Genomic DNA, 24,249 nt, shown 5'->3' on the forward strand with positions numbered 1-24,249 from the left:
TTGCTCCATACAGTGCCTAAACAATTGAAAGTACTCATAGCAGGGAAACAGCTAATCCTGTGCTTTTTTTTTTAAAAAAAAAGAATAGTCATAAAACCCAACCCTATTTGGAATGGCCCCTGCTCTGACCAGCCTCTCTCTAATCAACATAAGGCAGGAGGAGCTATACACCAAGAGGTTCTTTCTATGGCGCTACCAAGAAGGAGGGTAAATCATTCTGGGAATAATGTGTTTTGAAAGCAGGCTATAATAAATGGCCAAATCTCCTAGGCATGGCTTTTGTATTCAGTGGATTCAGTGCTTCCTGGTCACCATGTTCTCCCCAGGACGGTCCCCTATTTGGCTAACAGCATGCTGTTGGCAATGTTTGCTTGAAAATCCATTGATTATACCTTCTAGAGACCAAGGAGTTTAAAACCTGCCATGTCTGTGAAATGTTATTAAGTGTCATTATTCCAGTAAATAAGTGTGTTATATGCATGGAAAAAAATTATGGAGTGGGTTATCCTATTAGGGTTCCTGCATCTTTGGGGATGAGGTGTTGTAGAGAGTTACTTTGGGAGAACTACTGAGATCCTTGCCAGGGACTCTGCTGCAAACCCCCAGGCTGCTTCTTTCACTACCACTATAGCCATGCTCAATGCCAGCTATTACAAAGGCAGATCAAAGAGGGAAGATATGGGAGAAAAATATTACTTAAAAGCTTTGGAGGGTAATTATAAACAAGGTAAGAGAACGAAAAATAATAATATTATAGAAGTTAAATATAAGGCGGAACATCCTGTTAAAATTTTTTAAAAAGACAAGCCAAATAAACAACAATAAAATATTAAGATGATACATTTCACATGCGAAAGTTTAGAGATATTAAGACCATGAGTCAAAAGCTGAAAAAATAAAAGTAAAAAAAGATAAAGAATAATGATGTCAAGACAAATGGTGAAATAAGGACCTCTGAAAATTCTCTCCATGAAAGCAATGACAAAACTTGTCAGAATCAACTTTTTCAAAACTCTGGAAATTAACCAAAAGCAGCAGCAATTCAAGGAGCATTTATTCAACAAAAGTGGCTGAATCTTGGTAAGAACAGTGAGCTTTGTGGTGATTTGATGTGCCCTGTTCCCATTCTCCTTGGGAGCTAGCAGTCCACGATTATGATGAGACCAGCAGCCTGGCAACCCCCAGAGGAGGCAAAAAGTTGGAGCTCCTACAAAGCCTATTCCCAGAGAATTCTTTTTTCACCTGTCTGATGGTTCCCCAGAAGACTCCCACTTGCAAGACTGTCTTTACTTTACCTGACTTGGAGCTCACCCAGTGCGAAAGGCCTTTTCCCCTGAGGTGTTTGTTTAAAACAATTAGAGACAATTGATTAACTTCACAGCCATCTGTGGGGGGCGGGGGGGGACACAGTTGGGGCAAACAATATGCTAACCAAAAAGCTTAAAAGGAAAAGCTGGAAAATAAGATTTCCGTGGGGAATTTGAACAGCTCTGACATATTTTTGTGAATCTAGAAGGTCACATTCGTGCACAGGGCTCTGTGCATGCTCAGAAAAGACCTGAGAAGGTCCTAAGCTCTCACTTTAGCTGACCATGAAGCTCTGTGCAAGCAGAAAGTAGAAGCTAACGCAGAATTATCACCAACACACACAGAGTCCCTTAGCAAAGACTGGTTTTGCCTTGGGCTTCTGTGTTATCTGGTCTCAGGTGTTTAGGGAAACTTATATCCAATCATTAGCTGACTGCTAAGCTCATCTAGCAGACACTTCAGTGGTCACACACAACAGAGAATGCATATTTACAGTATTAATTCAGAAAGTCATTAAATAACAACAGCCAACACCAACATCAACAGACTCTGGGGAAGGAGGAGAATCTGATTTTCAGAGTTGCCACAGCATATTATTAAAAATGTCCAGTTTTCAACAAAAAACGTTACAAGACATATGAAGGAACAAGACTGTGGCCTATACACAGGGAGAAGAAAGCAACCAATAAAAATGTCCCTGAGAAAGCTCAGACGTTGGACTACTAAACACATCTCTGAATTAGCTATTTTGAATATGTTCAAAGAACTAAAGGGAAGAATGAGAACAAGATCTCACCAAAGGGATAATACCAATAAAGAAATAAAAATTATTATTTTAACAAAAAAAAAGAAATTCTAGAGTTGAAAAGTATAATAACTGGAATGAGAAATTCTCTAAGGGGTTCGCCAGCAGATTTGAGCAAGTGGAGGAAAGAATCAGCAAATTTGAAGATAGAACCAATTGAGGTTATTCAGTGAGGAACAGAGAGAAAAAAGGATGAAGAATAAGGAGCAGCCTGAGACCCGTGGGACCTCAAGAGGCATACCAGCATATACATAATAGAAGCCCCATAATGAGAGGAGGAAGAGAAAGAGGCAGAAAGAACGTGTAAAGAAATAACGACTGAAAACTTCCTAATTTGATGAAAAACATTAATCTATACATCTAAGAAGCTCAAGCGACTGTGTTAAAGAATGAAAATTTTTTAAAAATGAAGAGAGAAGAGATTCTTCACTTACAAGGGGATTTGGTGGTTTCTCATCAGAAACTATGGAGGCCAGAGGCAGTGAGATGACATATTCAAAATGATACAAGTAAAAGACTGTCGACCAAGAATTTTATATCTTACAAAACTATACTTCAAAACTGAAGGAGAAATCAAGACCTTCCCAGAGAAACAAAAACTGAAAGAATTTGTCACTAGGAAATCTGTCCTACAAGAAATAAAGGGAGTCAAAGGACTCTAAATAGTAACTTGAATCCACATGAAAAAATAGAGTACCAGTAAAGATAAATATAAAAGTATAGGTAAATATAAAAAACATTATAGATGCATTTTTTGTTGTAACTCTTTTTTTCCACATCTGATTTAAAAGAACTTCCCAAAGCAGTAATTATAAATCTGTGTTGATGGGCATACAGTGGATAAAGATGTAATTTGTATGACAGTAACAGCAGAAAGGTGAGAGAAAGAAATAGAGCTATATAGAAGCAAAGTTTTTGTATACTATTGAAACTAAAATGGTATTAATCTGAGCTAGATTGTTATTAATATGTTTATTATAATCTCCAGGGCAACCACTAAGAAAATAAATTTTAAAATATAATAAAAGAAATGACAAGGGAATTAAAATGGTACACTAGAAAATAACTCAAAAGAAGGCAATGATAGAGGAACAGAGGAGCAAAAAAAGACATAAGATGTAAAGAAAAATAGCAAAATAGCATACATATATCTTACCTTATCAGTAAGTATATTAAATATAAATGGATTAAACACTTCAATTAACAGACAGATTGGCAGAATGGATTTTAAAAAATATGTAATTCAAATATATGCTGTCTATAAGAGACACACTTTAGATTCAAAGACACAAATAAGTTTAAAAGGATAGAAAAAGATATATCATGCAAACAATAACCCAAAGAGAGCTGGCATGGCTATAGTAATATCAGACAAGATAAACTGTAAGACAAAAATTGTTACTAGAGACTAAGAGATTTTATAATGATAAAAAGATCAATCTATCAAGAAGATATAATAATTATAAACATGTATCTACCTAACAACAGAGCCCCAAAATACGTGAAGCAAAAAAGATATAGAAAAACAAAAAACCTTAAAAATTAGAGTTAGATGAGAAAAATGGTGGGAATGGAAACCACCTAGGAGCAATAAGGAGCAAAAGCCCATCAAAAACTTACTGTGGATGAGCCTGGCCTGCCCCAGTTACAGTCCTTTGTGGATGGGGAGCCAGACAGGCTAAAGGCAGAGTGAACTTGTGGACGTGCCTCCAGGCGACGATCTTATTCATCAGTGGCCTTGCCTGTAATTGGAAGAGGGATGGTCCATTAAGACAAAAGAATCTGGAAGGCTCCCTGGCTCTGCAAGTCCCAGACACTTCTACAGGCTCTAGTCTGTCTGTGTTCCTTTTAAAGCGTTCTGCTGAGAACTATATTCAGTAAATGTTACAATGCAAAAATTGTCCAGAGTTATCACTCTGATTGCTTTTGTATTGCTTATTTGACTTTAGAAAATCTTAAATTTAATCTCTTTGCTTATTGACCATCTCTCACTGTCCATTCCTTTTGAACCTAGTATCCCTATGCTGCCCTTAAACCAGGGCTTCCTATCCTGAATTTGGGAAATTGTTTCTGGACCAAAGTACGGGTTCTTACTGCATTTATTATCCTTCGTACTTTTCCTCTTCTAAGAGTCAGCTCTTGCCTCGAGCCTGTAAAGGAAATTTTTGGATACCAATTCTGTCATGTAGCATATTGATTCTCCCTTCTGTTTTGATGTTGCCTGCCAGAGAGTTTTCTATTATCTGTTGAAAAATCTAGATCTGTTGCCTTTATCTAGAGACAGAACTTATTTTATCCCCAGAAAGGCTGCACGTTAGCTGATATATTTTTCTTTCTTTTGTGCAATTATTAGGAAATGCCTTCATTAGGAAGTGAATACTAATAAAATCAGCAGAAATTATTTCTGGGTGTTTGAGCAGACAGATGTACTTAATTTAACTAGTATCTATCAAATTCCTGATATGTGCTGGTCACCTAAGTGGGTAATTTCATATTCATTTTACTTTTTAATCCTTGTGATTTCAGAGTAGGGAAGAACTTCTGTTCATTTTGTTTTATAAGAAATCTGAGCCCAAAAGGATGGTGAACTGTCTTGAGTCCTAAGCCAAGCCTAGTGCTTTTCCCGTTGTACTCACCTATTCTCTGGACCAAGTTCTTTGTCAGTTTGCACTCTGTCATAAAGAGTCTGATCCCATCTTTTTGGTGCTTGCTGACAGCTTTTGTCTCAATCCTCCCTCTTCCCCCGGCCCCACATCTGGTCCAGATGATAAGAAATCTCAGGTGCTGCCTCCCTTGGCACTGGCAAACTCTGTAAGCCCCTGTCCATTCGTGGGAACCCTCACTCTGACCCCACCCACTAACCACCATAAAGACCCCAAGGCAGTTTCCTTCCTCTGCTCTTGGGCTATTTTCAGGCCAACTTGGGAAGCGTGCCCTGCTCTCCCCAGAAAGCCTCTTTATGTGAGTAATAAACCTTTTCATACCCCCTTGCCGTGCGTGTATGTGCTGGCATCAGTCTCAACATCCAAACCAAATTTTGAGTGGGAGTCCCTCCTGACTTTGTGGGGTGACCAGAACACACTCGGACTCCTTTGCTGTATTTTATTGCTGTGTTTGTGTTTTTCCAGTAAAACATCCCTCAAACTTAATGTAACTTGTATCGCAGCCTGCTTTTATGAGAAAAATAAGCTTCCTTTGTGAACTTTGATAGAACCACTACCAAAGGCCTATCTATGACTATCATATTATAATAGATTGCCAAAGAAAGTTCTCAATTTTCATTATCTCGTAAAGGCAAGTATATAAAATTTACAGAGGGAAAAATTAAGTAATGCAAATGTAATAGGTATATCCTAATACTATGGTATAGATGTTTGTTTTTCTATCACGTTTATTGAGGTTTGATGGTAAAAATCACCTGTTTTAGGTGTTCAGTTCTATGAGTTTTGATAAACATATATAGTAATGTAGCCACTATTACAATTAAAATCTAGAATATTTACGTCACACGAAAGAGTCACCTGGTGCCCTTTTGTAAATAATCTCCTCCTCCCACTACCAGTTTCTGGCAATCGCTGATTTGTTTTCTGTCCCTGAAGTTTCTTCCTTTTCCAGAATGTTATATAAATGTAATCATACAATAACGTAGCCTTTTGTGTCTAACTTCTTTCAGTTAGCACAATGCTTCTGTGCGTCATCCATGTTCTTACATGGATCAGTAGTCTGTTCCTTTGTTTTGCTGACTGGTATTTCAGTGTGTGAATGTGCTACAGTCTGTTTCTCCATTCAACAGTTGATGGGCATTTGGGCTGTTTCCAGGTTTTGAGAATTATGAATAAAACTGCTATGAGCATTTGAGTACAGTATTTTACGTGCACATAGTTTTCCTTTCTCTTGGGTGAATACCTAGGAGTGGCATTGCTGGATTGTATGGTAAATCTGTGTTCGACCTTTATGGAACTGCCAAACTGTTGTCTCCCACCAGCAATGTTGAGAGTCCTAATTGCTCCATATCCTGGCCAGCACTCGGTTACTGTCTTTTTTAAAAGCCATTCTAATAGAGGCATAGTAGTATTTCACTGCTGTTTTAATTTGTGTTTCCCTGAGGATTAATGATGTGAACTTCTTTTCATGTGCCTATTTGCCAGCCCTCTGTCTTCTGATGAAATGCCCGCCTCACATCTTCTGCCCATTTTGTAAATGGGTTTTTTTTTTTATTATTGAGATTTGAGAATTCTTCATCAGATATGCGTTTTGCAAATATTTTCTTCTACTCTGTGGCTTGCTTTTTCGTTTTCTTGATAGTGTCTTTCAAAGACAGTTTTAAATTTTGGTGAAATAATTGATCAGTTTTTCCTTTTAGATTTTGTGCTTTTTTGTGTTCTACCTAGGAAATCTTTACCTAGCCCAAGGTCACAAAGGTTTTTCTCTTATGTTCTAGAAGTTTTAGGTTTTACATTTAGGTCTATGACCTATTTCAAGTTAATTTTTTGTAAATGGTATAAGATATGAGTTGAGGTTCAGTTTTTCTTTTTTATATATGGGTCTCCAGTTGTCCCAGCACTATTTATTGAAGAAACTGTCCTTCTCCGTTTAATAATTTTGGTATCTTTATCGAAAATCAAGTGACTATATATGTGTGGGTCTGTTTCTGGAATCACTGTTCTGTTCCATTGATCTGTACGCCTGTCTTTTCACCAACGACACAGTCTTCATTACTGCAGCTTTACAAGAAGTCTTGAAACCAGCTAGTGTGAGGCCTCGAATTTTCTTTTCTCAGTTTACATAGGCTTCATTCTTTGTTGAATGTTCTATGGATTTTGACAATGTATAATGACATGTATCCACCATTATAGTATAAAGAATACTTTCCCTACCCTAAAACGCCTCTTCATCCCTGCTTCTCCCCAAGCCCCTGGCAACCACTGATCTTTTACTGTCTTCGTAGTTTTCCTTTTCCAGAACATCATATAGTTGGAATCAGACAGTATGTAGCCTTTTCAGATTGGCTTCTTTCACTTAATAATATTTATTTAAGCTTGCCCCTGGTCTTTTTGCGGCTTGATAGCTCATGTCTTTTTAGTGCTGAATACTACTTCATTATATGGATTACTATAGTTCATTTATGCACTCACCTATTGAAGGGCATCTTGGTTACTGCCACGTTTTGACAGTTACAAGTAAAGTGATATGTATGTTATTATAATTAGGAATAAAGTGCAAGGTTTTGTGTGGACATAAGTTTTCAGTTCATTTGGGTAAATACCAAGGAGTGCAGTTGCTGGATTGTTTGGTAAGAATGTGTTTAGTTTTGTAAGAAACTGCCAAACTTTCTTCCAAAGTGGCTGTGCCATTTTGTATTCCTACCAGCAATGAATGAGAGTTCCGCATGCTCCACTCCTCACCAGCATTTGGTGTTGTCAGTGTAAATTTTTCTTTTTCAGAATTGTTTTGGCTATTCTGGGTTTGCTGCTTAGGAGTGGGGCCCGAGGTCTCCCTGTCACTAAGGGAGAGGAAAGGCCATCTGCACCATCGGGATGTGCTGCTGAACTTCGGGAAGGGGAGGACTCAGACTTTTATGGCTCTGTTGGATATAGGTACCAGATTCACCATCCTACCCTGTCCTGTGGGGAAAGGAGGCACCTGAACTGATTTTCAGGGGGTTTGGGCAAGGTTCACAGTGGAGAAGGGAAGCTAATGTGACCTGTAGCTGAGGCCCTTTGGGCTGATTCAGTTACTATTATTGTTCCTTCTACATCTGAATTGTCCTATGTAGTTAATAATCCCCATCCACTGAGTTCCAGAACAAATTCTCTCATAGAAAAGAGCCACACAGAGAGAAATGCTATTACCCTTGAGTTCCCACAAGCCTAATGACCCCTCTGAGCTAGTCTTTATGACTAATGATTTTCCTGCTTGGAGCCTCTGGCAAAGGGAGGCAGCCTCCCCCTAGAGGCCCCCTTGGGATTTTGGACTTGTATCCAGCCTTACCATGGCCTGCATGGGTCAAAGTGGGAAACATACTGAGTCTCTGAAAGTTTTATAAAAATGCTCTTATCCCTCTTGCACCTGACCCTTCTGGGTAAAAGGGCTGAATTTGAGCAGGGGATGATTAAAAAAAGGTAACTTTAAAACTAATGGAAAGGAATACGCTGATTTTGTGGAGATGGAGAAAGAGCAACAATGCTGACACCTGGGGAGAGTACCTCAGATTCTGGGAGGTGTGGAGAGGGAAGGACAGTAATGACCTTTGTCTTTCAGAGCCACCCGTGGAGCATCTGTCATGCATGCTGTCCATCTTTCCTAGGGCCTTTACCGTATTAATCATAGTTATTTAAGGTCCTGGTCCTAGGGTTCCAACATGTGGGTCATTCTGTCTGTATCTCTTGGTTACTTTATCTCTTGATGATGGATTTCTTTTTGTTTTTTCTTCTTTGTGTATCATACATTTTGCTTGAATGCTAGACATACTGCGAAGGACCGTAGAGACTGACGTCATAGTACTTATGCCTGGAAATGGGCGTGGGGGAGTGACCTCAGGTGGGGTTTTCTTGTCACTGACAAGACCTTCAGTGCATCAGAGGCGTCATGTTCTTGTAGCAGTGGGCTGCTTTTACCTGGTGCTTAGTGTCGGGGCTGGACTGCAGGAAAGTTTTTGTCACTGATTTTGCTCCCGTTTATCTTTCAGCCGTCTTTGCAAGCCTGCCCTGCAGAGGGCCGTCTCTTCTCCATATCGGTACCTCTCCCTCAGCCAGTTACTGCTACTGCGTATTCCTTGATGCCGGGCTCAGGGTGGGGCCCAGCTGGGGGTTCTCTGTTTCCTTGGTGCAGCTTCCTTCTTAGGCAGGCCCTGTGTGCCCATGTCTCCAGGACGAGGCTTTCTCAGCTTTCTCTCCTCCCCCTCCTCTCCTGGTAGTCAGACTGCCTTGACCCACCCTCAGCTTGGCATTGTGTGAGATCAGCAGCCCGAGATGATTTTCTGCCCCTCCTCCAGAGGGAGACGTCTTTGTTTCTGTCCTTTCTCCGGCAACAGTGACTCTGCCTGTGTTCTTGCAGACGATTTCCTGTCCTGCCTCCTCAGGCAGACTGATGTACCTCTGCTTCTCCCCAGAGGTAGTGAATCTTTGCCTAAGCCCCATGGGTGAGTGAGTTTCCTGCTCTACCCTCAGCAACTTAAAGCTTCTGCCTCTTAGGAGAGGGAAGAGGCAGGGCTTTCTGCCTGACCCCTGTTGCCTCCCATCACCAGCCTTATACTGTGCCACGAAAGTGGGCTCTCTCCAGGCTTCTGCCCTGCTCCTGGTTTTTCTCGTGAGCACCTGATGGAGGCTCCTGGAGAAGAGCTTGCGTGTGTGTGGACTCACTTTGTCCCAGGCTGCTTCAGTACTAGCCCTTGTTTTAGATTTTATTAAAATGATAGTAGATTTCATCTTATCTGGTTGCATGACAGCCACCTCTTTCTCCAGTGCTCTTCCAGAAGTGGGAGAATTCGTGTGGCTCCTGTCTCTTTGGAGGGGCTTATCTTTCTTTCAAATTTTTTCTCAGCTCTCTGACAGGATCAAGACAAATTATGATTTTGTTAGACTGTCTGACTTGGTCTTGTTGTTAGGATGGGAGCAAATTTTTTTGCAGCTTTCTACATGTTAAGCAGAAGTGTAAACCTGCTAGAATTTGATTCAGAAGAAAGGGGTTCAACTCCTGGCTCTGTCATTTATGGTCTGTAGTCTCCGCTGAGTCGCTGTTTCCTCAGTTACAAGGTGGGAAGAAGAATAATAGCAAGGATAAGTGTTATAATAGATTTGTCAGTGGAGCAGAAGGGGCTCTTTGGAGGGTTAACCGAAACGATGCCTGTGACAGCACCTTAAACTAGAAACTGCTGTAGCGTAATAGCGATCATTATTTTCTAAGATGCCACTTCCTTTTTACTGTTTCAGAAATGATCTTCAGGACACAGAAATCAGTCCAAGATGGAATCGTCGCACAAGATCAGCTGAAAGTGCTGAGATGGAGCCAAGAAATAAGCGAAATAGGAATTAGCGTGGGCTTCTGCCAACTTTCCCAACATAGTGATCAGAATGTCGTACTTTGTGTTGCCAAATAGATTTCATATCCATCTCATATTCATACTCACAAATGCCCAAGTGAAGATGCTGAATTCTAAATATTGTGGTTAACTGATTTTCATTCTTTTCTGCCTTTCCGGGGGAAAAAAAATTTACAAAACATCCTCACCTCCTGCCTCTGAAACATCTCTCTCTCAAATTATGGACATCTGCACGTTCACCAGCTTTGCAGAGTTCATAGACTTTTTGGCAAAGTGTTTTTGTTTCTAAATTTCAGAATTTAAACCATCTTCCTTCTCTTCCATGGAGAAACCACCTTCAGAAAAGGATTCTTCAACATTTCCACCACAAGGAGCAGTTGAGGAGTTAAGAGCCTCCATGTTTTTGGAATGGCAGGATGTCCTACTCACATCCTTGGCGTGTGTAAGCACCTGATCCTGGATGCCAGCATAGCTGCCTGTGACCGCAGTCACCTGGTGGTTATTGCCCAAGTTTAATGTGGTCGCTCGTTAGACCTGTGTCTCGCGCATTCTTGGAGTAGGATGTTACTATTGTAATTTAAAGCCACAAACAACAACTTTGAAACATTGGGCATATTCTTCGGGAATGGCACTTAACAATGATTAGTTAGTCTTTCTTTTCACTTGGGTAAATCAAATTTTTAATACTTTGAATCCCAGCTATTAAAAAAGAATGCAGTAAATGGATTTTATAAATGAATAAACTCTCTATCAACTTAAAATAATGTGCTTAGACAGTACCCTGTGAATAGTTGAGTACAAATCATTGCGAGGGGTTGGTCGGAAATTATCCCTGTGCCAAATGTCCACCAGTTCCCGCTTCCCCCAGAGTTCCTCGTGCCTCTCTCTGGCATGTCCGAGTCGCCCCTACTCCCAGCCCCTGCCACCGCCCAACCCAAACACATCAACTTTCAAATAACGTGACAGCAAAGTGACAATGTTACGACAACAAATTTATGAATGTACCAGGGACTTTTGTGACTTCCCCCTTCCAAAGAATATCTCCATTGACTTTGGCTTTTTGATATGTTTTTGGGTTTCTGGATAACGTGTAGAGTTTTGTTATGACTTAGAGTTAAGTGTTTCACACTTAATGGCCATTTATTTTCTTTATGAGTCCCTTGAGCTTCAAATGTTATATAAGAATTTGTCATAGTCATTTCATCTGCTTAAAATCATGAGGGATGCATTAAGGAAACTAAAAGCAGCGCCACTCACTGAATCTATCAAAGGATGTGATATGAGGTCAGTGAGCAATATCAAACAAAATAGGGTTTAACATTGATGTGATATTTATGTCACAGAGTTGCCAGAAATTATGCTAAAATGAAAACTGCTTGTTTTCATTAAAAATTACACATCTGCTATAAATTAAACGAAGTAATTACTACTTTAATTGCATTAAAAGGAGTTTGATTGGCAGTGGTGAGACCTGAGATAGGGAACCAGGCAAGAGAATTCGTTCAGTAAGTATTTGGTTATCTACTTAGGTAGGCCGCAGTGACTGTGCTGAGCCCTGGGAATATACAGGTGACCAGAGACCATCGGAACCAGTGTTCCCGGGGGGTGGGGAGGGGGGGATTTTTGCCACCCTGGGACATTTGGCAATGTGTGGAGATAACTTTGGCTGTCACAGCTGTAGGGTGGGAGGGTTGCTACTGGTATGAGTGGGTAGAGGCCTGGGATGCTGCTAAACATCCTACAGTGCACAGGCCGAGCCCCATGGAGTGTGTGCTCGGCCCGCCATAGCAGAGTACCACGGACAGCGGGGCTTAAATCAGAGAAATTTGTCTTTTTCCCAGTGTTCTGGAGGCTTGCAGCCCAAGATCAAGTTGTCAGTAGGGTTGATTTCTTCTGAAATCGCTCTCCTTGGCTTGCAGACGGCCACCTTCTCCCTGTGTCCTCACATGATCTTTCCTCGTTGGTCACACATGTCTGGGTCCTAATCCCCCCCTGCCCGCACCTTTTTTTGTTTTAAAGATTGGCGCCTGAGCTAACATCTGTTGCCAATCTTCCTTTTTTCCCTCTTCCTTCTTCTTCTCCCCAAAGCCCCCCGATACATAGTTGTATATTCTAGTTGTAGGGCGCTGCCCCAGCATGGCCTGATGAGTGGTGCCATTCTGCACCCAGGATCAGAAGCAGCAAAACCCCGGGCTGCCCGAGAACTTAACCACTTGGCCACGGGGCGGCCCCCTAATCTCCTCTTATAGGGACACCATGACCTCATTTTACCTTAATTACCACTTTAAAGACCCTCTCTCCAAATGCAATCACATTCTGAGGTACTGGGGCTAGGACTTCAGTATGTGAATGGCAGGGGAGGGGGCCGTACAGCTTAGCCTGGAACATCCACAGTAAAGAATTATCGAGTCCAAATGTCAGTGGTGCCAAGATTCAGAAACTCCTCCCAACTCTACTTGGAAACTAAGACCTAAAGGGTATTTGCTGAGCTCTGTTTATTAGCACTTAGCATACGTTTAATATTCATGCACTGAAAGAAAGATGTTTTTATATCTATTTGAGAATAAGGAACTTTAGGCTAAGTATTAGATCTGGGATTGAAACTGATAAGCTTCTGATTCCAAAATTGATCTTTTAGTGAAAATATGATCTTCATCACTGGCTCATACTTTTGACCTCCTCACTCCCCTCCAGGGTATAACAGCTCCGTGAGTACGTCACCTCACAATGGCAGTGATACTCACGGTGTGGGAGGGTGCAGGTGAGCTGCTACCTGTAATTCAGAAAAGGACATCCAGGTGGCTCTGACAGTCAGGCCATCCTTTCATCCTCTGATCCCTTCTCTCTTCTTATACCCCTCATTGGGATCACTGGTCTAGTTGAAAAAGTCATTCGCACACGTAAGACAATGTGAGTAATATAGGGAGGGTGATAGCGTTTAAAAACTAACTCAGACTGTAAAGATTTATGTCAACAGGGTAGATGAAATAGGGAGAGAAGACTTTGTGGAGGATTTTCCTTCCTTGCGGCCCTTGGCCCTGTAGAATGAGAAGAAAGCAACTATCAAGACCACTACACTAATGAAGTTACTGTGGTTGAATACGACATCTGCCTCTGAGTTTTCTTAGAATCAGGGAAAAGGCAGAAACACTGGATTACAAAATTGGCAGCATCTGATAAAAGAAAACAGCAATTCTTCAAATGATACACATTTTTCCTATTATTTTTTTAATTATAAAAATTATGATCATTAGAGGGGGAAAGTCCTCACAACCCTTGACTTCATTACCGTTTTGGTAACCTTTCTTTAGTTTTAGTCAGGGTGTTTCAGACATCCTCAGCGATAACCATCTGGCCTATGAACAGGTCACACCAGCACTGACACTGCCTTGTTACTGGCTCCATGTCCCCACTTAGACTTAGGCCTTTTCGGGGCGTTCCCCATCCCCTTCCAAGATGTCCAGGTATCCCTGGCTTCAGACTGTTGAGAATACAGGCACAAGTCCGTGCCTGAGCACGTTGCTGCTCTCTTGACAGACTCCTGCTGGGTATCTGCCACCCTTTCCAGTGCTCTGTCACGTGTACCGCTGCTGGTCCTGCTGGAGAATCCAGCCTTGCCTGGGATGCCAGCTCCTGATGCATCCCCGAGGTGCGAACCTGCTGGGTGCCAGACATCCTCCCCTTCCTGTTGGTCTCACTGATCCTTGGCCTTGCTGTATTCCAGGTGGAAACAATGCAAGTGCTCTCCCAGCTTGGCAGTACTGTCACCTCGACCCACAGCGTCCCTCATAAAAAATTTGCTTCTTCTCCATCTTCGTCTTTCGCCCTTTTTCCTCTCCCTTTCTCCGTTACCTTCTCTTTCCTCTCTCCCTCCCCTGTCTTCCCTCAGCCATCATGACTATATGTCACATAGTGCGCAAAACAAAGAGAAAACCTTGCCCTGGTGGAACTTGTAGACCAGAAAGGAGATGAACATTCATCAAATAATTACGCAAATCACAGTTGTGATAAGTGCAACAAGCAGAGGTATGTGGCCCTTTGAAAGCATGTAATAAAGGGATTTCATTTTTGCCCGAAAACTCTAGGGAGCTTGAAAATCAGTCCAAGGGGGTCATATTAATCACCATATTCCCGCCTCGTCCTCAGTGTCCCCCATCCCCAGGAAGCTGTGCACATATCTTTTGACACCTTTGGTCCAAAACACAAAGTATCAAAATTCTCAAATAGATGCCTTTGTGCCCACTAACTTCACAGCTATGTCAGACAAGCTGGGCAGGTCAGAATTTCATATGACTTAGAACCAACTCCACACTAGATACACATGTGCACACACCGCTTTCCTCAGTTTCTCACAAAACACTTGCACAGTACGTTATCAGTACTCTAATGACTGCATCATGAACCCATCTGAATCGTGTGCCACATTTGTACAGAGTCTCCTATTCTTGGACATTTAAGTTACTTCCACTTTTTTTCCAGTTATAAGTAGAATTCCTTAGGTTAGATTCCCAGAAATGGAATTGTTGGAACACTAACTCTTAATAAAATATATGGGCAGATTGTTTTCAAAATAGAGGACACTAGGATATTAAATTCCAAAGGGAATTTGTTCTGTGGGTTTTTAAATAATGGTCATTAAAAAATATCTTAGAGCTCTTCAGTGGGAATACACAGCAAGTACAGAAGCTCTCATATGGCCGCTACTTCAGTTCACCGTCAAAGCTGGCAGTCGCAGACTGAAGGGCACCGAGGAAAGAATTCTATAGGGTTATAAGCAAACACAGGCCAGGAGTCCTTTGGGTGTTCTGACTTGACTGCATTTAGGATCTCTGAGGGGAATGGCTCGAGAACCCTGTATGGTATTTCATACCTGGACTGGATACATTCTCTGGCAAGATTCTAGAGCTGTCATTATTCTAGTGCTGGCTAGAGAAGGGTCCAGCTGCTTTGGGTGCTAGATGAAAAGATGACAAGGTTGACAGCCTCTTATGAATGTCGTTACTTGAATGGGGGCCCAGATGGGCTCGGGACCAGCAGGCAGGGCCCCAGATTGCAGTTTGGGAACTATGGAAGTGCATAATTGAAACCCCCGACTTCCACGTGGCATTGTTTACTTCCATTTGGATCACATAAAAACTGCAGCACAATCTTAAAAGAATTTTATAATTTCTTTTGTGCAACACTGGATTTTGAGCCACCTTGACTTTTCCATGCCTGACAGCCTGTGTGAACTGCAGAATGCACTTCTAGATAACCTCGAGTTTACTGTCGAATGGAGCTGTTTAATATTAACTGTTTGAATTCTGAAGAATATCTGCTGAAAACCTTCTTATTTGTCAGCATTAATTTCTGAAACCATGACATCTACGTACAACAATTTCTTTCATATTTTTGATACATGGTGTTGAGTTATCTAAAGTTAAAAGCTTGAAGGAGGAGGAAGAGCTGAGATAGGACCTGTGGTAACATAACTTAAGGCTGAAATCTTACACACCTTGTCACGGTTTAACAGAAATACAGACACGTTTTGTCTGCTGTAGAGAGACACATTTTGCCTAGATCTATCTATTTCAAGATCATACAGTTTCAATCATTGCTGATTTCTGTCCAGAAGTGGAAAATAGATGAATAAATGTCATACCTTATTCAGGGCAGGTTTTTTGTTTTTCTTGCAAAGTAAAAGAATATAGTAGTGATGAATTTGGGGATAGTTGTGTTTAAACCTACTTGTTCCTCATGCAAGACATTAGATTGAGAGACCCAGACTTCACTGTTAAATTTTGATAGGCAAACGGTACTTGCTAAAGGATGTTCTGTAGTAAGAATGAACTAGAACCCAGAAGAAAGGAGTGGGATACAAAAGGCAGTTGTGAGCAAAGAAATTGGTAAACACATTGGAAATCTAAATAAACATAGACTAAAAGAAAAACAGACTTAATGGAGGGTGGTTGAAACCCGGTGGAAGTGTAAAGTATTACATGATAACATGGTGCCTGGGCGAGGGAGTCAGAATACGGAGGCTTCTGAGGCCCTTAGTCATGTCCGGGAAGCACTGACCCACTTTACACCTTAAATTAAGGTCCATTTTAAAGTTTTAAGGGTAACTAGCAATGTGTAGAAACAATGTAGTGTGTTCCAAGCCAGAAAATGGGATTAAGGAAAACTTGATCAAACCACTACAAGGCAGAAAAAGTTACAAAAATAACTAAGAAAATGTGTGGTGAATAGAAAACAGAGCAAAATGGTCCAGTGAGCCCGAATCCAGCAGTAATCACTATAAATAGATATGTGATTAAACTCGCCTCTCGTGATAGCTAACGTTTGTTAAGTGCAGTCCGTGCCAGGCACTGTTGTAAGGGCTCCGTCAGTATTGACTCATTTAGATGTTACAGCAACCTTATGTTTATTTTTTTTTTTATTAATGTTATGATAGATTACAACCTTGTGAGATTTCAGTTGTACATTTTTGTTAGTCATGTGTGGGTACACCACTTCCCCCTCTGTGCCCTCCCCCCACCCCCCCCCCCCCTTTAGCGTGGTAACCACCGATCAGATCTCCTTGTCAATATATTAACTTCCACCTATGAGTGGAGTCACATAGAGTTCATCTTTCTCTGACTGGCTTATTTCGCTTAACATAATACCCTCGAGGTCCATCCACATTGCTGCGAATGGGCCAGTTTTGTCTTTTTTTATGGCTGAGTAGTATTCCATTGTGTATATATACCACATCTTCTTTATCCAATCATCAGTTTCTAGGCATGTAGGCTGGTTCCACATCTTGGCTATTGTAAATAATGCTGCGATGAACATAGGGGTGCAAGGGACTCTTGGGATTTCTGATTTCAGGTTCTTAGGATAGATACCCAGTAATGGGATGGCTGGGTCATAGGGTATTTCTATTTTTAACTTTTTGAGAAATCTCCATACTGTTTTCCATAGTGGCTGTACCAGTTTGCATTCCCACCAACAGTGTATGAGGGTTCCTTTTTCTCCACAACCTCTCCAACATTTGTCGCTCTTGGTTTTGGATGTTTTTGCCAATCTAATGGGTGTAAGGTGATATCTTAGTGTAGTTTTGATTTGCATTTCCCTGATGATTAGCGATGATGAACATCTTTTCATGTGTCTATTGGCCATATTTATATCTTCTTTTGAGAAATGTCTGTTCATATCCTCTGCCCATTTTTTGATCAGGTTGTTTGTTTTTTCGTTGTTAAGCCGTGTGAGTTCTTTGTATATTATGGAGATTAACCCTTTGTCGGATAAGTGGCTTGTGAATATTTTTTCCCAATTAGTGAGCTGTTCTTTTGTTTCAATCCTGTTTTCCCTTGCCTTGAAGAAGCTCTTTAGTCTGATGAAGTCTCATTTGTTTATTCTTTCTATTGTTTCCCTCAACTGAGGAGTTACAGTGTCCGAAAAGATTCTTTTGAAACTGATGTCAAAGAGTGTACTGCCTATATTCTCTTCTAGAAGACTTGTTGTTTCAGGCCTAATCTTTAGGTCTCTGATCCATTTTGAGTTTATTTTGGTGTGTGGTGAAAAAGAATGGTCAATTTTCAATCTTTTGCATGTGGCTGTCCAGTTTTCCCAGCACCGTTTGTTGAAGAGACTTTCTTTTCTCCATTGTGGGCCCTCTGCTCCTTTGTCGAAGATTAGCTGTCCATAGATGTGTGGTTTTATCTCTGGGCTTTCAATTCTGTTCCATTGATCTGTGGACCTGTTTTTGTACCAGTACCATGCATTTTGATCACTGTAGCTTTGTAGTATGTTTTGAAATCGGGGATTGTGATTCCGCCGGCTTTGTTTTTCTTGCTCAGGATTGCTTTAGCAATTCGCGGTCTTTTGTTGCCCCACATGAATTTTAGGATTCTTTGTTCAATTTCTGTGAAGAATGTTCTTGGGATTGCAGCAACCTTATGTTTTACAGATAAGGAAACTGAGAGAAGTTAAGACATATTGTAAGAATGCACATTCAGTATGTGTGACAGAGTTTCTCAGATTGGATTTTAGAAAATGAACAATCTGTCTTTATGCAATTTACAGGAAACATAATCACACAGGAAGCAAAAAGGTAGGAAGAAATGCCAGACGAAGCTCCTGAGATGTGGCAGTGATTGTAACAAATGAGCCATAGGCCTTTTTCTCGTTTCACGGTGAACTAGTGAAAACTCAGGAGAGATGGGGCTTGGGCTAGCTTTTAAGAAGGGGTACACTCTGCATTAGCAGAAAGGAGCAGGGAGGACGCCCTAGACAGGATCGATCCTCGCCTACTCCTGCTGCAGGCGGGGAGGGGGCTGTCCCTGGAGGGACCGAAGGCCAGCTGTGCGGAAGTCGGCTCCTGTGCCTCTGCTGCCGCCTGCTGCGCCCTTCCCTAGGAACACACCACCAAATGCTGCCTGTCATCTGCCCGCAGCCCTTCCTCACCTCGTTCTCGTCAGCTCCCCGACTTGGTAAAGGGCAGACGGTGTCCTTAGGTGAATATTCACTAGTACTGTGTTAGGACGTGACGATAAAGGAGGCACGAGAAAGAAGCGTTCCCTGCCCAAATGGAGCTTCAGTCTGATCAACCCAGCCCTCCTAGGAGTGGATCCCTCTGCTTCGTCCCCGATAAAAGAGGGCACTTTAACCACAATCTAGAATGGCAGAGCTGGAGGGTCCTTAGCTATCATCTAGTTCAATCCCGTAGTTTTATAGTTTGGAAACTTATTCAGTGAGGGCATAAGACTTAGGGTGCCTTCTGGCTGCAGCATTCCAAGCATCCAAGTTTCTGGTGGAACTTCTGGCTGAGACAGTCCTAGAAAGGAGTGCAAGAGAGTACAGTGCCCTCGGTGTACCCTGCGTGTGACTACGCCCTGCACGTGGAGGGCAGCACTGAAAGCAACAGCTGAAACCCAGTTCTCCAGCTGAGGGCAGAGGAAGGAAGGGTGCCTCGGATGTTTCTCTGAGGCTGCTTTGAATCCTGATGAAACTAAATCCGGGCAAGTCAAGGCCCCCGCTGATCTGGTGACTCCTGGCTGGTGGCTCTGCTGACTCTTGCGGGCCCGGGACCTAGCAGGGACTTCACCTAAGGCAGGATTGATTGCTCCCTCTCTGTCCTTTCTAAGGAGAGACATCTGGGTCTAAGGTTCCAGACAGGAAGTCACTGCGGGTGAGAAAGGGGCTTGTGTCTCCATTCCTCTCTGCAGTCACTTCAAATCTATTCAAACCATCCCACACTCAGGCCTCCTAGTTCACTGACCTCCTCACTTCTGATAGATTCTTACAGTGCCACCTCCTCACCTGGCCCCCCTAGTCATGCCCTTGACTTCTGTACCACCACTGAATCTATTTCAGGTGTCCCACTCTGACCTCCTAGCCATATGTCTGTCCCCATGCCAACATTTCTTTGACACCACTGAGACCCTTATTCCTTCAACCTTACCACTTTTTCACTGTGTCACTCTGCCCACATGTTCTCACTTCCCACATGATTTGGTTTAGATTCCACGGCCCCTCACAACATACTCTTGCCTCTCCCCTCCATCAAACTCCCTAGCAAGTTTCCTCCCTTACCTACCCACGCTCTTCCTACCTCACCAGCCGCCCTTTCTCAGTCTCCTTTGCTGGGAGCCTCGTTCTCTGCCTGACCTCTAACCTCTGATGTAAAAAAGTGCCCCAGAACCTAGTCTTTGGGCCTCTTTCCTTCTCTAGCCATGTTTTCTCCCCAGTTGTTTTCATCCAGTCACTTGGCTTTAAATTCTATCTCTTTGCTAATAATTCTCAAATTATTCCTTTTCCCTGAGTTTCAGATGGGTTTGCTTGACATTTCCACCTGGCTAAGGGGCATCCCAAACTTAGCATGTCCAGAACAGAACTCTCGATTCCCATCCCCTCCCCTCACACCTGCTTCTCCATTTCACTCCATTATGCCTCCACCATTCACACAGTTGCTCAGGCCAAAACCTTAGTAATGGGTTGAACGAGCAGGATGCATGGGGTTAATTAATTAGGAACTATTTTTACCTCCTCCTACCCTTTCAAAATGTATTCAGAGGGTCTTCTGCCCCCAGATGAAGATTCCTGTGGCCTATCACTTTGATTTATGGTCTATGACTATGATCACTCTTAGGTAATACAAAAAATTCTATAGTCCAAAGTTAAAATGTCTAGTCTCATGTAATAATAACAATTCTGACCTTGCACTTGGTTTTTAGTTACATACTCTCCCAGCTGGAGCCTGCTATAGATCGGCTCCTCGCAGTGGGTGGGTGGGTGTGTATGGGGAGAGAGGGGTTCCTTGTGGAGAGGTCCCTCCAGGCCCTGCTTTATACTTTCATCTACCCTCCACCGTCTGACCGTTGATTTGAGGAGTGGAGAGAGGGAGGAGGAGAACGGGAGCAGGGTAGCTCTTTCCTGACTGGTAGGATCATAAAATGCTTCACCCGCTGGGCCTGGCAGGTAGTTCAAGTTGGCGCTCATGGGTGCTACAGAGGTCCCACTGGGCAAGTGCAGACATTTTCCTCCAGGTGGCAGTTTTCCCCTGAATGTTTGGTTTTCTGTGGTCTGTTGGGGATGCCGTTGCTTTTCTGGGCAATCCTCTTGAAGCTTTAAAATGGCTCCAGGGCAGCTTCCCTGAGTAGCCTATACACGTTTGGTACACGTGAAACCCTCATTCATTCTTTTCTCTCAGAAACCCTAGACTGCAGATCAGCCCCAGTGTAGCAACCCTCCTTGGTTCTGGCACCAAAACAGTCAGCCAGCTTATCTCTTACTCTCTAGATCGCCGTTCTCCAACAGAATCTTCTGCAGTGTTGGAAATGTTCTGTATCTGTGCTGTCCAGTGTGGTAGCCACCAGCCGCATGTGGCTGTTGAGCACTTGAAATGCTGGTGCAGCTGAGGAACGGAATCTTTATTTCTTTTTTAGCTAAATAGCCGTGTGAGACTAGTGTTGACTCTACTGGAAAGAGCAGCTGTCGATTTTCAGGCTGGTGAGTGGGACGTTGGTCCACCATGCCTCTCCCAACTGCAGGGAACATAGACACTTTCTCACTCTGAGTGGCCCTGCTGAAGGCCCTCTCACTTCATTAAAGCGAAGGGACAAGCACCCCACACCCTTCTCTCTGGGAAGAGGGGAGAGGGGGCCCCGCTTCATTCCAAAGAGTGAAGTTCATTCCGAAGAAATCAGAAACACCCTCCAGACCCTTTTTCGCACCTTCCTGGTGGTTGAAGGGTTCATCGTGCAACCAGTTTTTAGTTAAGTCATTGCTGCAAGTTCTGCTAGATCATTTGTCTCAAAATTCTCTTTGGCCCCTGATATTAATTGTCATTTCTCAACCACAACATTTTAATGTTGTGTTATATTTAGAATGCATCTTGGTCTCTATGAGGTTGACGACTTTAGATAGCACGTGTAAATGGAAACATTCAGCATCTGTCTTTCTGTGACTGGCTTATTTCACTTAGCATAATGTCCTCAAGGTTCATCCATATGGTAGCATGTGACCAGATTTCCTTTTGAAGCTGAATAATATTCCATTGTATGTATATACCGCATTTTCTTTTTCCATTCATCCATTGATGGACGTTTAGGTTGCTTCCACCTCTTGGCTATTGTGAGTAATGCATTGAACATGGTTACGCAAATATCTCTTTGAGGTCCTGCTTTCACCCAGAAGTGGGATTGCTGGATCATGGTAGTTCTGTTTTTAAGTTTTTGAGAACCTCCATAACTGTTTTACATAGTGGCTGCACCATTTTACAATCCCACCAACAGTGCACCAGGGTTCCAATTTCTACACATTCTCATCAACGCTTGTGATTTTCTGGTTTTTCGATAGTGGCCATCCTAACAAGTATGAGATGATACCTCATTGTGATTTTGATTTGCTTCCTCTAATAATTAATGATGTTGAGCATCTTTTAATATGCTTGTTGGCCATTTATATATCTTCCTTGGAGAAATGTTGATTCAAGTCTTTTGCCTGTTTTTTAATTGAGTTATTTGGTCTTTTGTTGTTGAGTTGTAGAACTCATCTTTGATCTTTTGACTTTGCCCACCACATCCTACCCATCACCAGATTTTATTGGCACTGCCTTCAGAATGTCTCCTTTATCTGAGCACTCCTCAACCCCTTTATGGCTGCCGAGTTCGTCTAAGCCACCATCATCTCAACAAGGCTACTGCTCCAGCCTCCTAACTAATCTCTCTCCATCCACCCTTACCTACTAGAGTGGATTCTTCCCGCAGAAGCCGTCTTTTGGAAATGTAGATCAGATATTATTCTCCTCCTTCAAATCTTCTAAAGACTGCCCCATGTACTTAAAATAACCCTGTTTCTTACCATCACTTACACTGACCTGGAAGGTCTGGGCTCTGTCCACTTTCCCGCTGTTTGCTGGGCTATGGCCACACAACCTTACAGTCCATCACTCCAGCCCACTGGGCTTGTTCCCACTTCAGAACCTTTACTGTTTCCTCTGTGTGGAATTATCTCCTGGATCTTCACATGATTGCCTGCTCCTCATCAGTCGGAGAGCTGCTCAAATGTCACCTTCTCATCCAAGCCTTCCTAGACCCCTCTTTCTAAAATACTTCCTTCCTCCTCCAAGTTATTATCTGTCCTAGAAGTGACTTTCTTTTCTTCATAGTATGCATGGTCCAAAGTTATTTATTTGCCTGCTTGTTTCTCATTTGTCTTCCCTACCACAATGTAAGCTCTGTGGGAGGAGGGACTGTCATGGTTACTACTGAGTCTGCCACGCCTAGAAGAGTGTCTGCTACATAGTAGGAGTTCGGAAACCATCAAAGGAAACGGAAAACCAAAAACAATTTGTTTACTTCCTATCTTCCCTGGCTGGAATGGGAGGTCACTGAGACCTGGGGGCCTTCTCTGTGTGGTGCTCACCTCCGGACCCCCGGTGCTCTGAGCAGCATTGAAGCCCAGCGGGTGAGCACTAAAGAGATGTTGAAGGAGTCCTTGCAGGAGAAGCAGAGAGATCTGGCTAACTGGGTCAGAGGCCCGTTGGAGCCATTTCCTCCTTTCTTCAGTTTGTCTTCCCTTCTACCTGCACTTCAGCTGTCCCAGAAATGCTTGATTCAACTGGATGAAATAACACCAATTACGTCATTTAAGTGAACTGCTCACCACTTATTCCAAATCATCAAGACTTAATACCAATTATATTTATCCTCCTTAGGTGTATGGTAATCTTTATTGTAAGCGTATTCGATTACAACACTAAATGCTTCTCTCACTTTATGAAGTTTGTTGCTTTTCTAGTGTGGACATGCTCTCCCAACTAAAAAAATGTTACAGAGAACACCAGTGAGGGCCTCAACTATGGGAAGTATTTTCTATCTTTATGTAAAGCTCACTTAGAGTCTTATTTCTTTGTGTCTAAACTCAATTTTGCTTTGAACCTTTGTGTTAACCCACCTGTTGGACACATAAATCTTCATTTGAAAATGGATAAGAAACTCCTAATGCTAAAAGCTGTTCCTCCATCTTCCTGGGTGCCTTCAAGGGTTTTGTTAATAACTTTCCTTTTGATTTAACAGATTATCCTGGAGTCGCTGTGTCATATTGAAATGTTCAGCCCTGCCATCTCTTTTCTCTGGAGGCTTTGTGACAAGAAGAGCAGAGGTTTTTGTTCTGGAGACAAAGCTCTGCTCTTGTGGGCATGTTGATTCATTCTCATCAGGGGACGGATGACGGGTTGTCTGAGGATTAATGCAGTGTGATCATGACAAAATAAAAGACGCCTGAGATACTGTTTTAGGTTTCTTGTTCTTAAGTTAAAGATCTCATAAAATTTTGGAGCTTGAAATCAACCTTTCAGCCTGCCTAGTTCAGCCTCATTATTTTGCAGATGAAGATACAAAATTCAGAGAGAAGGAGTGCTTCTGCCAAGGTCACACAGGTGAGATGCAAGGTCAGAGGGAAAGCTGAAATTCCATCTGGGCACGTGAAGGTTAGGTACCAATGCAATGTTAAAAGTATTAATCGCTCACTGTGGGATCTTGAGTGAGTCCTCTAACCTTTTCATTTATGTTTCTTATCTGTGAAATGGGCACACCACTTCCTGCCTCCCCACTTTCCAGAGAAAAGACTA

At 42.3% G+C, this 24,249-nt stretch overlaps 1 protein-coding gene across 11 annotated transcripts in view; it reads left to right on the top strand.

The window, feature by feature from the left end:
• RAD18 (RAD18 E3 ubiquitin protein ligase) overlaps positions 1-23,910 on the top strand; it is a 161,129-nt gene extending 137,219 nt beyond the window's left edge. For 8 of the 11 annotated variants that reach the window (XM_070576664.1, XM_008532477.2, XM_070576671.1 and 5 more), the window contains one exon: positions 23,696-23,910. In XM_070576664.1, coding sequence (XP_070432765.1) covers positions 23,696-23,849 — 154 coding nt within the window. In that variant the 3' untranslated portion in view covers positions 23,850-23,910. Of the gene's footprint in view, positions 1-10,044; positions 10,916-23,695 lie in introns of those variants that run through there. The other 3 variants (XM_008532476.2, XM_008532478.2, XM_070576670.1) reach the window with 1 other exon arrangement.
• Positions 23,911-24,249: the final 339 nt, after the last annotated feature.

Source organism: Equus przewalskii, chromosome 15 (assembly GCF_037783145.1).
Source record: "Equus przewalskii isolate Varuska chromosome 15, EquPr2, whole genome shotgun sequence".
NCBI lineage: Eukaryota > Metazoa > Chordata > Mammalia > Perissodactyla > Equidae > Equus > Equus przewalskii.